The following is a 17,276-nucleotide window of genomic DNA, read 5'->3' as shown; positions in this document are numbered from 1 at the left end:
CAAGCCAAACCAATGGTTGAAGGAATTGTCCATAGAGCTCACAGACAGAATTGTGTCGAGGCACAGATCTGGGGAAGGGCACCAACAAATGTCTGCAGCTTTGAAGGTGCCCAAGAACACAGTGGCCTCCATCATTCTTACATGGAAGATGTTTGGAACCACCAAGACTCTTCCTAGAGCTGACCGCACAGGCAAACTGAGCAATCGTGGGAGAAGGGCCTTGGTTAGGGAGCCAAGAACCCGATGATCACTCTGACAGAGCTCTTCCAGAAGGACAACCATCTCTACAGCACTTCACCAATCAGGCCTTTATGGTAGAGTGGCCAGATGGATGCCACTCCTCAGCAAAAGGCACATGACAGCCCGCTTGGAGTTTGCCAAAAGGCACCTAAAGGACTCTCAGACAATGAGAAACAAAATTCTCTGGTCTGAAGAAATCAAGATTGAACTCTTTGGCCTGAATGCCAAGCGTCAGATCTGGAGGAAACCTGGTGGTGGCAGCATCATGCTGTGGGGATGTTTTTCAGTGGCAGGGACTGGGAGACTAGTCAGGATCGAGGAAAAGATGAATGGAGCAAAGTACAGAGAGATTCTTGATGAAAACCTTCTCCAGAGTGCTCAGGACCTCAGACTGGGGCAAAGGTTCACCTTCCAACAGGATAACGACCCTAAGCACACAGACAAACTAATGCAGGAGTGGCTTGAGGACAAGTCTCTGAATTTCCTTGAGTGGCCCAGCCAGAGCCCAGACTTGAACCCGATCTAACATCTCTGGAGAGACCTGAAAGTAGCTGTGCAGCGACACTCCCCATCCAACCTGACAGAGCTTGAGAGGATCTGCAGCGAAGAATCAGAGAAACTCCCAAAATACAGGTGTGGCAAGCTTGTAGCGTCAAACCAAAAAAGATTTGAGGCTGTAATCGTTGTCAAAGGTGCTTCAACATAGTACTGAGTAAAGGGTCTGAATACTTATGTAAATGTGATATTTCAGGATTTTATTTTTTATAAATTTGCAAACAATAATTAAAACCTGTTTTTGCTTTGTCATTATGGGTTATTGTGTGTAAATTGATGAGGGGGGAAACAACTATTTCATCCATTTTAGAATAAGGCTGTTATGTAACAAAATGTGGAAAAAGTCAAGGGGTGTGAATACTTTCCGAATGTACTGTACATCGAACAAAAATATAAACGCAACATGTAAAGTGTTGGTCCCATGTTTCATGAGCTGAAATAAAATATCCTCGAAATTTTCCATACCCACAAAAATATTTTCTCACATTTTCTTCATGAATTTGTTTACATCCCTGTTAGTGAGAATTCCTCCGTTGCCAAGATAATCCATCCACTTGACAGGTGTGGCATATCAAGAAGCTGATTAAAACATGTGATCGTTACACAGGTGCAGCTTGTATTGAGCACCATAAAATGCCATTCTAAAATGTGCAGTATTGTCACACAATGCAATACCAAAGATGTCTCAAGTATTGAGGGAGCGTGAAATTGGCATGCTGACATCAGGAATATCCACCAGAGCTGTTGCCAGATAATTGAATGTTCATTTCTCTACCATAAGCCACCTCCAATGTTGTTTTAGAGAATTTAGCAGTACGTCCAAACGGCCTCACAACCACAGACCACGTGTAACCACACCAGCCCAGGACCTCCACATCTGGCTTCTTCACATGCGGGATTGTCTGAGACCAGCTACCCGAACAGCTGATGTAACTGTGGGTTTGCACAACCAAAGTGAATAAATTGTCAGAAACCGTCTCAGGGAAGCTCATCTGTGTGCTTCTCGTCCTCACCAGGATTTTGACCTGACTGCATTTTGGTGAACAGAGTGCCCTATGGTGGCAATCTGGTTATGGTATGGGCAGGAATAAGCTATTGAAAACAAACAAAATTGCATTTTATCGATGACAATTTGAATGCACAGAGATACAGTGACAAGATTCTGAGGCCCATTTTTGTGCCATTCATCTGCCACCATCCCCTCATGTTTTAGCATGATAATATACGGCCCCATGTTGCAAGATCTGTACATAATTCCTGGGCGCTGAAAATGTTCCAGTTTTTCCGTGGCCTGCATACTCACCAAACATGTCACCCATTGAGCTTGTTTGGGATGCTCTGGATCGACATGTACAACAGCGTGTTCCAGTTCCTGCCAATACCCATCAACTTCACACAGCCGTTGAAGAGGAGTGGGACAACATTCCACAGGTCTCAATCAAGAGCCTGATCAACTCTTTGCGAAGGAGATGTGTCGCGCTGCATGAGGCAAATGGTGGTCACACCAGATACTGACAGTTTTTTTTATCCACGCCCCTACCTTTTTTTAAAGGTATCTGTGACCAACAGATGCATATCTGTTTTCCTAGTCATATGAAATCCTAGATTAGGGCCTAATGCATTTATTTCATTTGACTGATTTCCTTAAATTAACTATTGTTGCATGTTGCGTTTATATTTTTGTTCAGTGTATATTGTTTCGTTTCTTTGACATTCAGAGGCTGAGCTACAACCTTCTATATCTGAGATTTTTTTTTTTACTTTGCTTGATAAGTAAAATAATTCTGTCACTATCAGTTGATTAAGTTATTTACTTTCTGTACAATAGAACATTTTAAAGCCAGACAGCTTTTGGGGAAATAATTGTGACATTCTCTCATTGGGTGAAGCAACAGAAGAAGAGTAGCCAGCAGTTAAAGCTGTGTCGGTAGGGCTACTCTGAAAGTACCATGCTCAGATTCCTAATGACGTCTCAGATTTCATTATTTGCTAACAGGGACAGTTCCTTTGCAAACAAGACACACTGATTTGGCAATAGAGAAATATGATAAGATAAACACCTTGGCCTATCTCTGTCCATTCTTAGCCTGTCATTTTGGTAATCTGTGTGGTATTAAAAAAGATTGTGCATATATGTAAAATTACGTAGAATTGCATGAAATGTTTATAAAAGGCACATTTTTTATCGGACTTGCAAACACCATGATAGATTCATGCAATGCTTTTTGTATAAAGGACATTTTTCCACCCCTACTGTTGTCCACGGTGGTCTGCGAACCCACAACCTTTTGGCCCGCAGCTCTGTGCACTATAAAAATTATTTTGTTGACAGCTAATGCTTACAGGATGAAGAACCATTTCTAAAAAGAAGTGCATTAATGGGGGGTTTAGGTGAAATATATTTCTCTGAACATCCATTTTTATTTCAGAGAGGTCCGATTTTCTCCATGTAACCGTTATCATGAATAAGTCAAATCAAATCGGCATTTGTCACGTTCCGAATAAAACAGGGTAGACCTTACAGAGAAATGCTTACTTACAAGCCCTTAACCAACAATGCAGTTTTAAGAAAAATAAGTGTTAAGAAAGTATTTACTAAATAAACTGATGTATGAAAATAAAAAAATTATATATATAAAAAAGGCAAAAATAGAAAAAAGAAAAGACAATTAAAGAGAAACAATAAAATAACAGTAACGAGGCTATATACAGGGGGTACCGGTACAGGGGGTACTGGTACAGAATAGTGTTAGCTTTGCTATGGAGAGACATTTTGAAGTGGAGGACTTTATTTGCTAATTAATTTATAGGTGTTGGCTAAAGCCTGTGTTGACCTTGTGTTTAACCAACCTGACAGCAGCTAGCTAGCTTAGCTTGGTAATAGCTGCAGCTGGCTAGCCTATCTAGCTAGCTGATATTTCTCTGTCACATCACAGTTATGCCAAGATAGCAAGATGTACCAGTGTCTGGAATGTGTTTCATGAGACACTCGTTCTACAACACCGTGCTACGAAAGAAGCTTGCAACTAAGTTTTATCAGCTCATGTAAAGGCATGTTTTTCTGAGCCATATACCAAGAAGTCCTCCTTTTCTGAGGGGAGAAGTGATAGAACAAATATATAGGCTATTTCAGATTATTTACAGTGCCCTGTCAATTAATTAGCTCTTTCTCAGAAGAAACAATACCCAACAACTACCCAGCAGTCTACGCTATCTGTGAAGCAACCCTTGTTTTCCACTCCCTTAACCAAAATGTTCTCTTTGTTTTTGTTCAAGGCGAAGTTAGTATGCATTAGTAAATGGGAGAAGGGGGAAATAGTGGAATGGAATGCACACTGCTGATGGAGGCTGAAATAATGAGGGGTTTGCTGCTCAGATGACTGTGGAGGAACTCAGCGGAGTTCTGAGTGACTGGTAATAGCCTGGGATTAGGGTAGCCTAGCCGGTAGCCTAGCCGTTAGCTTTTACCTGCTAGCTTTTAGCAGGTAACCTGTTGGTACGTTAGCCGTACCTTTGACGATTAGCTCTGCGTAGTTGGAGACCCCGGAGCCACCATCGGAGCGGATGACACAGCGATAGCGGCTGGTGCTTCTCTGAGACGTGTCCCCGACGCTGACGGTGGCAGAGAAACGCCGGTGGTTCACCACCCGCGTCACCATGAGGGCTGTGTCTTTACCATTCCACTGCTGTAGAGAGAGAGACAGACAGACACTTTCTTACTAACACTTGTACACAGAGTATTTATCACGTTTGTATGGTAAAAAAAGGACAAACTCCACATATGGACATTGAAATCTGTTAACCAAAGAAACCAGCAGTATGGTTAATGTTTGTCAGAAACTGCAACTTTTTCACAGCACTTTTTCCTTACGATATCAACTTGACTATAACAATCTCCCAAAAGTAATTTATTCTAGCATGTACCTGATACTTTTTTCTGCCCTGGATACTACTCCATTGCAAATTCCATTACTATAAGATGAAAACATGCTAGTGCAGTACATTGGTGGCTGATAGAGAGGCAGTCGTCCATATCAAAACAACACTTTATACTCAGGGCACAGATTGTATGGATTTCCCCACAGAGTTTATACTATTACAGTGTTTGTGCAAGTACAGCAAGGAACTGGACCATGCTGTAAGTGTCAATTCACAAGGGTGGGTTCATAACATTGCAACAGAAATCAACTAAAATGCCCTGTGTACTCTACATGATTGAAAAAGCTACAGAAGCTAGTCACTAAAGGTGGATGCATCCACAGCTATATCTATGAATTTGAGATTGGTTACTTCTCCAGCCCCATCCCTCAGGCACGGCTGCCATCTGTTATTTTTCTAATTAAAGATTGCAGCTTTAAGGTTAGAGGGATAAGATGGATGACATCTATAGTGGGCCGAAGGGAAGCAACTCGCCTGTAGCCACAGTTGGTCGTGTTGTGACCACTTCCCCCCGGCGGTACACTGGAAGGTGGCGTTTTGGCCCACATTCACCTCCACATTCTGCAGCCGCAGGAAGTGAGGTGCTTTCCCTGCAAAGGGGCGGGAAACACACTCAATACAATGACTAGGCATGCATAAGCACAAACACATACTGTATCAACTGTTTAACATGCATTGAGTAATTGAGAAAGCTGAGTTATGTGAGGAATAAAGAAAACAAATACACACAACATTAAATTGCCAACAAAACAGTGTTTTGTAGATCAGTCTGTTTTTTCTTTTCGTTCTAAAATCTAAAGTTACTTAAGATTTCAGGTCACCTTTCCTTCCCTTCCGTAGAATTGTCTCCCCTGGTCTGCTCAGTGCACACTAATGTCCAGCTGAAAAGCAAATTAACCGAGGCTGCTCTGTATGGCATTGAAACGGCATTGAAACGGCATCCCCTAATCTCATTTTCACCGCGCCTAGAAATGTAGGCCTAATAGTGTATTCACTGATCATTTCAATATGTGAATTTATCTTGACGTTAATTTCCCCCATTGAAGAAAAAAACCGACTGGATTCTTTTACTCTGCAATTTATTTACCTTAACTTTCTAATCTTATTTGAATTCAGCACTGAGTGCTCTGTCCTAATTCCTAGGCAAAGCTCTAAGTCTAAGTACAGAAAGAGAAAGAAAGAAAGAGAACACATCTAGGACACTGAGTGCCTTGGAGGAGTCCAAAGATGTGAGGCAAAGACGTTCTGTCAGCTTTGAATGATGAAGGCCCTGAGTTTGTTCCTTCTTCTGTGCTCCGCTATCTACCTCGTCCTCCCCCCATTCCCCTCAGTCTGTGTGTCCCCCATTCCCAAACACACACACACCAAATACACACACATACACACACCAAACACACACACACACCAACACACATACACAGTCTGCTAGCCAGGAGTGTGAGACCAGATGATGCTCCATGGGGTAGTGTCACTTACGGCATGGGTGGGCCAACACTCGGACCTCGTCCACCGCGATGAACCCTGGATGGCCCTGTACGGATACAGACTCGAATATCACCTACCGCAGAGGGGGAGAGGAAGAGAGATGGAGAGATGGGAGTGGGGAGAGAGAGGAGAGAGTGAGAAACACAATTTGTACAGGCATTTTTCGTTACCCCTGCAAAACTCAACTGGACACCCTGTAAGAACGGCATCCACAATGCTGTCAACAACACACTACTCATTCTCCATCTCTAACTACACACCCTTCAAAATGCAAGCTTGTCGCCACATTGACAGCAGCTCTTTCCATTGGGACAGCTGCAGCAATATCTTCACGTCATAATTAACAAACAATACAGGCGGATTGCTGCTGCTGTTCACATATGGGCCTGGCAGAATGTGCAGGCCAGTAGAGCAGTGCCATGTGCTCGGGACATGTGGGGCTCACACAGGGCTCTCGGTGAAGGCTGCCAGACTGGGAAAAGTGACTCAGGCCTTCAGGTCTCTGTGGGCAGAGAGAGACAAATACGTATTTCACATTATAGGGCCAACCCGAACCCGAATCTGATATTTTATTTTCATATTGTCCTTTCCAGCACGTTCCTACAACTATGTTTGATGTGTAACCAGGCCAGCCCAGTACAGCTTGGCTTGGCTCAGCTCGCTCATCAAGCTGAGCTGACAAGGTAAAAATCTGTCGTTCTGCCCAACAAGGGAGCAAGGAAGTTAACCCACTGTTCCTAGGCCGTCATTGTAAATAAGAATTTGTTCTTAACTTACTTGCCTAGTTAAATAAAGGTTAAATAAATAAATCAAATCAAAGGACAAGAGAGAGGGCTGGAGGCGGAGAGGAGCCTCCTTCCACAGGTATAGTCAGGTGTTTTAGTCATAGCAAAAGCCTCCAAGGTTGTTGCTTTGCTCATAATAAGTTAGGTTTGGGGGAAATAACTAAATGGGTAGCTTTTTATACAGAATGTTAAACACCAGTCACAACCTCAACAGTGAAGAGGCGACTCCAGGATGCTGGCCTTCTAGGCAGTGTTGCAAAGAAAACCCATATCTCTGACAGGCCAATAGACACTGGACAGAGGGACTCTGCCTAGAAGGCCAGCATCCTGGAGTCGCCTCTTCACTGTTGCCGTTGAGACTGGTGTTTTGCGGGTACTATTTAATGAAGCTGCCAGTTGAGGACTTGTGAGGCATCTGTTTCTCAAACTAGACACTCTAATGTACTTGTCCTCTTGCTCAGTTGTGCACCAGGGCCTCCCACTCCTCTTTCTATTCTGGTTAGAGCCAGTTTGAGCTGTTCTGTGATGGGAGTAGTGTTGTTAGAGATCTTCAGTTTCTTGTCAATTTCTCGCATGGAATAGCCTTCATTTCTCAGAACAAGAATAGACCGACGAGTTTGAGAAGAAATTCTTTGTTTCTGGCCATTTTGAGCCTGTAATCAAACCCACAAATGCTGATGCTACAGATACTCAACTAGTCTAAAGAAGGCACATTTTATTGCTTATTTAATCAGGACAACAGTTTTCAGCTGTGCTAACATAATTGCAAAAGGGTTTTCTAATGATCAATTAGCTTTTTAAAATGATAAACTTAGATTAGCTAACATGCCATTGGAACACAGGAGTGATGGTTGCTGATAATGGGCCTCTGTACGCCTATGTAGATATTCCATTAAAAAAATCTGCCGTTTCCAGCTACAATAGTCATTTACAACATTAACAATGTCTACACTGTATTTATGATCAATTTGATGTTATTTTAATGGACAAAAATGTGCTTTTCTTTAAAAAACAAGGATATTTCTAAGTGACCCCAAACTTTTGATCGCTAGTGTATATGTATTTTTGTATTAATGGAAAATAATACATTAATATTATTTGATTAGATAACCCCCTGAGTCAATACATGTTAGAATCACATTTGGCAGCGATTACAGCTGTGTGTCTTTCTGGGTAAGTCTCTAAGAGATTTGCAAACCTGGATTATACAATATTTGCCTATTATTCTTAAATAAATTCTTCAAGCCCTGTCAAGTTGGTTGCAGATCATTGCTAGACAGCTATTTTCAAGTCTTGCCATATATTTTCAAGACGATTTAAGTCAAAACTGTAACTAGGCCACTCAGGACTATTCCACGTTGTCTTGGTAAGTAACTCTAGTGTATATTTTGCCTTGTATTTTATGTTATTGTTTTGCTGAAAGATGTATTGGTGTCTGTTGGAAAGCAGACTGAACCAGGTTTTTCTCTAGGACTTTGCCTGTGCTTAGTTCTATTCCTAATATTTTATCCCCCCAAAAATGATTTAGTCCTTGCAAATGACAAGCATACCCATAACATGATGCAGACACCACCATGCTTGAAAATATGAAGAGTGGTACTCAGTGATGTGTTGTGTTGGATTTGCCCCAACCATAATGCTTAGTACAGTATTCAGGACCAAAAAGTAATTTCTTTGCCATTTTATTTGCAGTTTTACTTTAGTTCCTTATTGCAAACAGGATGCATTGTTTTCACTCATTTAGCTTAGTATTGTGGCATAACTCAAATGTTGTTGCTCCATCCTCAGTTTTCTCCTATCACGGCCATTTAACTCTGTAACTGGTTTAAAATCCCCATTGGCCTCATGATGAAATCCTCTCCGTCAACTGAGTTAGGTAGGATACCTTTATCTTTGTAGTGACTGAGTGTCTTGATACACCATCCAAAGTGTAATTAATTACTTCACCTTACAGATGATTTTATGTGTGGGGTACAGAGATGCGGTAGTCATTCAAAAATCGTGTTAAACACCATTATTGCACACTGAGTTAGTCCATGCAACTTAATGTCTGACTTGTTAAGCAAATCTTTACTCCTGAAGTTTTTTAGGCTTTCCCTATCAAAGGGGTTAAGTACTTTATTGAATCAAGACATTTCAGCTTTTACTCTTCTATTAATTTATTACAATTTCTAAAAACCCAATTCCACTGACATTATGGGGTGTTGTACAGAAGAGTATTAGCACCAAGTGAACAGAAATAATAAATACATGTCGATGGGTGGTGGTACTTCGAGTTTCTGTTCTTGCATGGATAGTACTTAAAAAAAGTGGCAATATTTCGAGAATTATCTCAATTACATTTCGAGAATCAAGTCAACATTTTGAGAATAAAGTTAGTTATATTTAAAGATTAAAGTAGGGGATTTGGTTAACTCCCTGGCTTCCTGTTGCTGTGTGTTCCACTGTTGAAATGCCTGCAGTTAGATAACCTGGTGAAACTATACATTAAAGTAGGCTTTAGTAACAAGGAAATGCTTTCTCTTTCACCAGCTCCCTCACGACGCCAGGACAGCGGAGTCAATCACCACCTTCCGGAGACACCTGAACCCCCACCTCTTTAAGGAATACCTGGGATAGGATTAAGTAATCCTTCTACCCCCCCCCCCCCCCAAAAAAAAAAAAAAAATAAGATATAGATGTACTATTGTAAAGTGGTTGTTCCACTGGATATCGTAAGGTGAATGCACCAATTTGTAAGTCGCTCTGGATAAAAGCGTCTGCTAAATTACGTAAATGTAATGTAAATGTAATGATGCCAGCAGTGGTGTAGTCTACGGCCATACGGATATCACTTATTATTGATATCTACATCGGCCATTGATGTGAACCACACTGCTGCGTTCTCATTTCGCTATTGGCTCCTTACGGATTGTGGTTTTTGTGGATGGCTGTTTACAAATCTAAACCCACTAATGGTTAAATTCAGTAAATTTAAGCAGCCTATCAATCATTGTTTTGAAACCAGTGGACAGCCAGTGAAAGATGTGCTCTTGCAACAGCTGCATAGTGCGGATCCAAAAAAGTCAATAGTCCTAATGGACATGCTCAAACTTTCACACTTTTGATTGCCCCTTTAAGTCTATCTGTAGTTACTACATCCATTTTTGAAATTATATATATATCCATTGATTCTTGAAGAATATAACTTATAAATGCCTCATGAGGTTAGTTCAACTGTCACACTCCATGAGAACCCAAAATATAAGCTTGTTTTACTTAAATGTAAACAAACAATGTATAGCCTCATAACATGGTTAAAACAATATTTTTATATCATGGATATCCTTAGCGCTGTCTATTAATCTAAGAGTGGAAACATTTCTCCACGCCCATCCCTCAACTTTTTGCCAAAACAGAGGCGTGGCGACCGTTTTGTTATTGTTTCATCTGTGGATTTGCCTTTTAAACAGCTGCATATTATCAAGATATCAAAGTGTCACCAACAAAATGGTAAACAATAGGCCTATAGAAAATTCAGCATATGGCATTAATTCTTCACATGTAAATAGCACTTCCATTCCATGAGCGCAGCATTTATTTTTAAACTCAAATCAATGAGCCCAATTAGTCCTCCATGCCAACAAAAGCATAAACAACAGAGTGGGGCTGGCTAATAAGTCCTTAGTTTTAGCTAATCTATACTTCCATATTTCCAAATCCTATTCTTGAAGATCAAGGGGTATAACATTTAATGGAATGACTCAAATTCTGATTGACTTTGGTTTTAATGTAAAGATAGAATTTAATCGTATTATTATATGTAGTAGAAAGTGATGGGTTAGTAGAAGCCTATATAACCAAACCATAAAGAAAAATTTGACATCCATATATGGCCAGCTATGTAAACTTTATCATTGATTTATCCTGCAATAGATGTTGTTCAATTAGTAACATACATGTGTGTATTATTCTAATGCCTCTTAAGGTGAAAGTAATCTGAAAGTAACTGAATGTAATCAGATTTCGTTACTGAGTTTGGGTAATCCAAATGTTATGTCACTGATTATAATTTTGGACAATTAACTATTAAAATGTAATGGATTACATTTTAGAAAGTAACCTACCCAACCCTGGACATAGTAAAGAACATTATTAGTCAAGGACTAAAATACAGACATATAAAATATCACACATAGCCTACATATCAGTACATTCACACAATATCTTGGTCTAGTACATAGTACAGTGCAAAATACTAAACATAATATATAAAATGGCTGTATCTTCACAGTCCCCTTTGTGCAGTAAGGTGTTCTTTTTGTTTTTTTAAACTGGTTTTATTGCTAGCTTGACTTACATGGGGTGGCAGAGAGTTCCATGTAGTCATGGCTCTGTTTAATACTGTGCATTTCCAAGCCTCTGTTCTTGACAAGGGTGACGGTGAAGAGACCACTGCTTGCATGTCTTGTGTTGTACAGATGAGTGTCCAAACTGTGTGAAAACTATTTGAACAGACAGTTTGGTACCTTCAACACATCAATACTTCACACAAAAGACCAATAATGATGCAGTCAATCTCTACTCAACTTTGAGCAAGAAGAGTGTGACATGCATGATACTGACACTTTCCCTCCGTATACATCTAAGTGTGATATGTGCTGATTTGTTCTGGACAAACTGCACATTACAGTGCCTTCGGAAATTATTCAGACCCCTTGACTTTTGCTACGTTACAGCAATTTTCTAAAATTGATTAAATAGTTTCCCCCCCCCCCTCATCGGCAGGTAGCCTAGTGGTTAGAGAGTTGGGCCAGTAACTGAAAGGTTGCTGGATTAAATCCCGAGCTGACAAGGTAAAAATGTGTTGTTCTGCCCCTGAACAAGGCAGTTAACCCACTGTTCCCCATAAGTATTCAGACCCTTTGCTATGAGACTCAAAATTGAGCTCAGGTGCATTCTGTTTCCATTGATCATCCTTGAGATGTTTCTACAACATTATTGGAGTCCACTTGTGTTAAATTCAATTGATTAGACATGATTTGAAAAGGCGTACACCTGTCTATGTAAGGTCCCACAGTTTACAGTGTATGTCAGGGCAAAAACCAAGCCATGAGGTCGAAGGAATTGTCCGTAGAGCTCTGAGACAGGATTGTGTCGTGGCACAGATCTGGGGAAGGGTGCCAAAAAATGTATGTTGATGGAGATAATCCTGGAACCCCTGCGGTTAGGGTGAATCCCTTCTATTTTAATGAGTGTTGGTTGCTCTCACAGCAAGTCAAAATTGCCACAAAAGGAGACATTCCTGTCTTTGCAGAGTTTCTTCAAGAACTTGTTTAGGGCAGCAAGGCAGCTGTAACGTTCCAAACCCCTTCTATAGCATGGCAGGGGGCCAGGGATGACTGTTCTCTTCCCTGTGCAAACAAGGATGTTCAAGCGAATGTTGTAGCCCTCCTTCAGTTCCTCAAATTTCCTGTAAATGAATGTCGGTAAATCCAACGTGAGTGAAAATGGTGTCAATATTAGAGTAGTTGACTAAAACTGTGGGCAGGAGGAGTTGGACACGGGCGCCTGGGTGACAGTGGACCTTGGTCTGCCCACAGGCCGCAGGCAGGCCAAAATCTCTCACCATCGAGCTGACCACGACGATGGTGGTCATGATAGAATTCGATGGGGAAGGAAGAGGGGGAACAGAACGGGCCTGCCTTGGGCAGGGGTAGGAGGTGTGCTTCGACTCATGCCAGCCTGACTCACCACACATGTACCTGGAACCCTTAGCTATCAGAACTTCCAGTGGTTAAATATTTTGTTGTTGTCAACATGATTAAAAATGTATTCATAAAAACAACAGACAGTGTGGACAGTACACTGATCTGTTGCGCACACCGATGACATCTGTTGCGTGTATGATACAGATGTGATATGTTCGATGGATTCTTGGGGAAGGTAGGCTATGGCCATATTTTTTGTGAACACACAAATTTGCCTCCAGCTGTCCATCCAAAGCTGACTGATAACTACATTACACCTAAACCTGACTGATCACTCCATTGCACCTGAGAGTCAAACTAAACTCAGAGAAACGTCCCCTCACTGTCAACTGCATTTATTTTCAGCAAACTTACCATGTGTAAATATTTGTATGAACACAACAAGATTCAACAACTGAGAAATAAACTGAACAAGTTCCACAGAAATGGAAGAATGTGTCCCTGAACAAAGGGGAGGTCAAAATCAAAAGTAACAGTCAGTATCTGGTGTGACCACCAGCTGCATTAAGTACTGCAGTGCATCTCCTCCTCATGGACTGCACCAGATTTGCCAGTTCTTGCTGTGAGATGTTACCTCACTCTTCCACCAAGGCACCTGCAAGTTCCCGGACAGTTCTGGGGGGAATGGCCCTAGCCCTCACCCTCCGATCCAACAGGTCCCAGACGTGCTCAATGGGATTGAGATACGGTCTCTTCGCTGGCCATGGCAGAACACTGACATTCCTGTCTTGCAGGAAATCACGCACAGAACAAGCAGTATGGCTGGTGGCATTGTCAAGCTGGAGGGTCATGTCAGGATGAGCCTGCAAGAAAGGTACCAAATGAGGGAGGAGGATGTAATGCAGAGCGTTGAGATTGCCTGCAATGACAACAAGCTCAGTCCGATGATGCTGTGACAACGCCCCAGACCATGACGGTACCGAGTACAGGCCTCGGTGTAACACTCATTCCTTCCACGATAAACACGAATCCGACCATGCCCCCTGGTGAGACAAAACTGCGACTCGTCAGTGAACAGCACTTTTTGCCAGTCCTGTCTGGTTCAGCGGCGATGAGTTTGTGCCCATAGGCGACGTTGTTGCCAGTGATGTCTGGTGAGGACCTGCTTTACAACAGGCCTACAAGCCCTCAGTCCAGCCTTTCTCAGCCTATTGCGGACAGTCTGAGAACTGATGGCGGGATTGTGCGTTCCTGGTGTAACTCGGGCAATTGTTGTTGCCATCCTGTACCTGTCTCGTAGGTGTGATGTTCGGATGAACCGATCCTGTCCAGGTGTTGTTACACGTGGTCTGTCACTGCGAGGATGATCAGCTGTCCATCATGTAGCGCTGTCTTAGGCGTCTCACAGTACAGACATTGCAATTTATTGCCCTGGCCACATCTACAGTCCTCATGCATCCTTGCAGCATGCCTAAGGCATGTTCACGCAGATGAGCAGGAACGCCGGGCATCTTTCTTTTGGTGTTTTTCCGAGTTAGTAGAAAGGCCTCATTAGTGTCCTAAGTTTTCATATCTGTGACCTTAATTGCCTACCGTCTGTAAGCTGTTAGTGTCTTAACGACCGTACCACAGGTGCATGTTCATTAATTGTTTAGGGTTCATTGAACAAGCATGGGAAACAGTGCTTAAAACTTCTTGTGGATCATTGGGACACTAGCGTCCCATCTGGCCAACATCTGGTGAAATTGCAGAGCGCGAAATTCAAATTACATTTCTTTAAATATTTAACTTTCATGAAATCACAAGTGCAATACATCAAAATAAAGCTTAACTTGTTGTTAATCCAGCCACCGTGTCAGATTTCAAAAAAGCTTTATGGCGAAAGCAAACCATGCGATTATCTGACAGCGCCCAGCACACAAATGCATAAAAAATCATTTTCAACCAGGGAGTTGCGACACGAAAGTCAGAAATAGCGATATAATATATGCCTTACCTTTGAAGATCTTCTTCTGTTGGCACTCCAAAAGGTCCCAGTTACATTACAAATGGTCCTTTTGTTCGATAAAGTTCTTCTTTATATCCATAAAAACTCAGTTTAGCTGGCGAGCTTCAGTCAATAATCCACCTGGTTTCCCTCCTTCAAAATGCATACAAAATGAATCCCAAACGTTACCAATAAACTTATCCAAACAAGTCAATCAACGTTTATAATCAAACCTTAGATACCCTAATATGCAAATAAACAATAACATTTAAGACGGAGAATCATTATTGTCTTTACCGGAGATAAACAAAAAGAACGCGCTTTCTCGGTCATGCGCTTGGAAACACTACAGCCAAAATGGGAGCCATTTAGAAAAACTACAACTTCTCCCTAATTTTTACAAAAACCAGCCTGAAACTCTTTCTAAAGACTGTTGACATCTAGTGGAAGCCCTAGGAACTGCAATCGGGACGATTTCGCCTTATTATAAAAGTGCCAGCCATTGAAATCAGTGGTATGCAGAATTTGTTTTCTTTTTATGGTTTGTCCTCGGGGTTTCGCCTGCCATTTCACTTCTGTTATACTCACAGACATTATTTTAACAGTTTTAGAAACTTTAAAGTGTTTTTATATGCATATCCTAGCTTCTGGGCCTGAGTAGCAGGCAGTTTACTTTGGGCTCGCTTTTCATCCGGATGTCAAAATACCGCCCCCTCTCCCAAAGAAGTTAAAGCCTTTACAATCAAGATCTGTGAAGTTATTTGAATTTTTAAGAATTATCTTTGAAAGACAGGGTCCTGAAAAAGGGACGTTTCTATTTTTTTTTGCTGAGTTTACAACTCAGTCAAACCTAGGATAATGACTCTTTCTCACATGCTGAGCATGTCTAACTTCACAACTAAATGACCAGACCTTTACAGATGTAATTTGATCAGTCACTCAGCCTGCTGCATTCTCTATCAAACCCCGTCCTCTCCTCCCTCTCCTACACCTGTCCAGCTGTCACTGGTCTGGCCTGGCTGCCTCAGCCTCTACCACTGCTTCTGTCAAACTGACCTGCACGCCTCCACCTCTTTCTCTGTCAGTCTGGCCTGGTTGCCTCTGCCAGGCTGGCTGCCAGAGAAAAGCAGTTTTGGACCCAGGAGACCACTGGGTGCAGAGGGGTCATTAGCCCTGTGACAAGTGCCGTGCTCCCGTGACTGTGGGGAACATTGTGCCACACAGTAAGAGGGAGGCCACGGCTCTCACTCAAGGTGTCATAATTCCCCAAATGACTTACTCACTTAAATTCCGCCTTCTCTTCCTTCAAGAAAAGTGTTCAGCACATTCTCTTCTCCTTCTCAGTGTTCTCTGACATTAGGTATTCAGTCCTGTCTCTGCTCCTTTCTGCAGTCTCTGACATTACATTTTCAGTTCTGTGTCTGCTCCTTTCAGCATTCTCTGGCTTTAAGTTGTCAGATTCGCAGCTCTCACAAAACAAATACATGCTAAACCAGTTATAATTTTAAAAGATGATACAAAAGCATAAAGATACAATTGTAAAAGTGTCTATGAAATTGTATATAAATCTGAATTAAACAGTAGCCTTCTTAGACTCAACAACTCTGAAGCAACCATCAGTAGACAAAAATAATCATTAAAAACAGAGATAGCCCAAGAATAAATATTAGAAAAGCACCAGGAATGGATGGCTTTCCCATAGAATTATATTCAACATTTTGGGACAAAGTAGCCCCCCTATTGACACAAATGACAACACACGTCACTTAATTCAGTACTTCCTAGTTCAATGTTTCAAACCATTATTTAAGTTATATTAAAACCAGGAAAATCTGGAAAGTCCCCTGCTGATTATAGATCCATAAGTATAATAAATTGTGACAAAATAATAACAAATCTTGAAAGCAATAGAATGGCAAAAATATTAGCAGACTTGATACATATCAATCTAACAGGGTTTATAAAAAATACACACTAACCCTTTCACACGTACCATCACACGGGGTGTGATCGTTCTACAGTGGTCCCTGAAGCGTACGATCACACCCCATGTGATTAGAACATTCATTTAGAACGGCCAGTTTCGAGTTTTTGAGCTGGCCACACTTTTTTCAGAAACTATTTACACAAACACAGTCCTTACAAAGTTATCTCCAGAATGTGAGCAGTTTATTTTTGGAAGCAATGTTCAGATATTCACAGAAGTATATATAGCACAACACAATCATCCTAACCGGAAAAATGTAGGCTACATTTGTCCTAGCACTAACTGAGGAAAGATTGACGCAACACAAGCAGTCATATTTTCTAACTCTCGGCTGACGTAAACTACAATATGAATTAGCTAATAGCAATTACTATGTATAATTAATCACATCACGGGTGAGCTCACCATTGAACGAAATAATTAGGTAAAACACTTTCTAGAAATCGAAAGTTATCTGACGATTAGTTTCAGTGCGCAGCCATGCATTTTTTCCTCACAGAAACCGAAGATATTAACCTGTTAGGGCTAGGGGGCAGTATTTACACGGCCGGATAAAAAACGTACCCGATTTAATCTGGTTATTACTACTGCCCAGAAACTAGAATATG

The 17,276-nt window shown here is 41.4% G+C and overlaps 1 protein-coding gene across 4 annotated transcripts in view; it reads right to left on the bottom strand.

The window, feature by feature from the left end:
* Nucleotides 1–17,276, bottom strand: part of LOC106582631 (receptor-type tyrosine-protein phosphatase T) — a 593,162-nt gene that overhangs the window by 395,727 nt on the left and 180,159 nt on the right. For 3 of the 4 annotated variants that reach the window (XM_045705246.2, XM_082967334.1, XM_082967333.1), the window contains exon 1: nucleotides 4,307–4,506. In XM_045705246.2, the coding sequence (XP_045561202.2) occupies nucleotides 4,307–4,454 (148 nt within the window). In that variant the 5' untranslated portion in view covers nucleotides 4,455–4,506. Of the gene's footprint in view, nucleotides 1–4,306; nucleotides 4,507–5,208; nucleotides 5,325–6,210; nucleotides 6,293–17,276 lie in introns of those variants that run through there. The other variant, XM_082967335.1, reaches the window with a different exon arrangement.

This window comes from Salmo salar, chromosome 22, assembly GCF_965601325.2.
Source record: "Salmo salar chromosome 22, fSalSal1, whole genome shotgun sequence".
Taxonomy (NCBI): Eukaryota; Metazoa; Chordata; class Actinopteri; order Salmoniformes; family Salmonidae; genus Salmo; species Salmo salar.
This window is presented reverse-complemented; position numbering and strand designations above follow the sequence as displayed.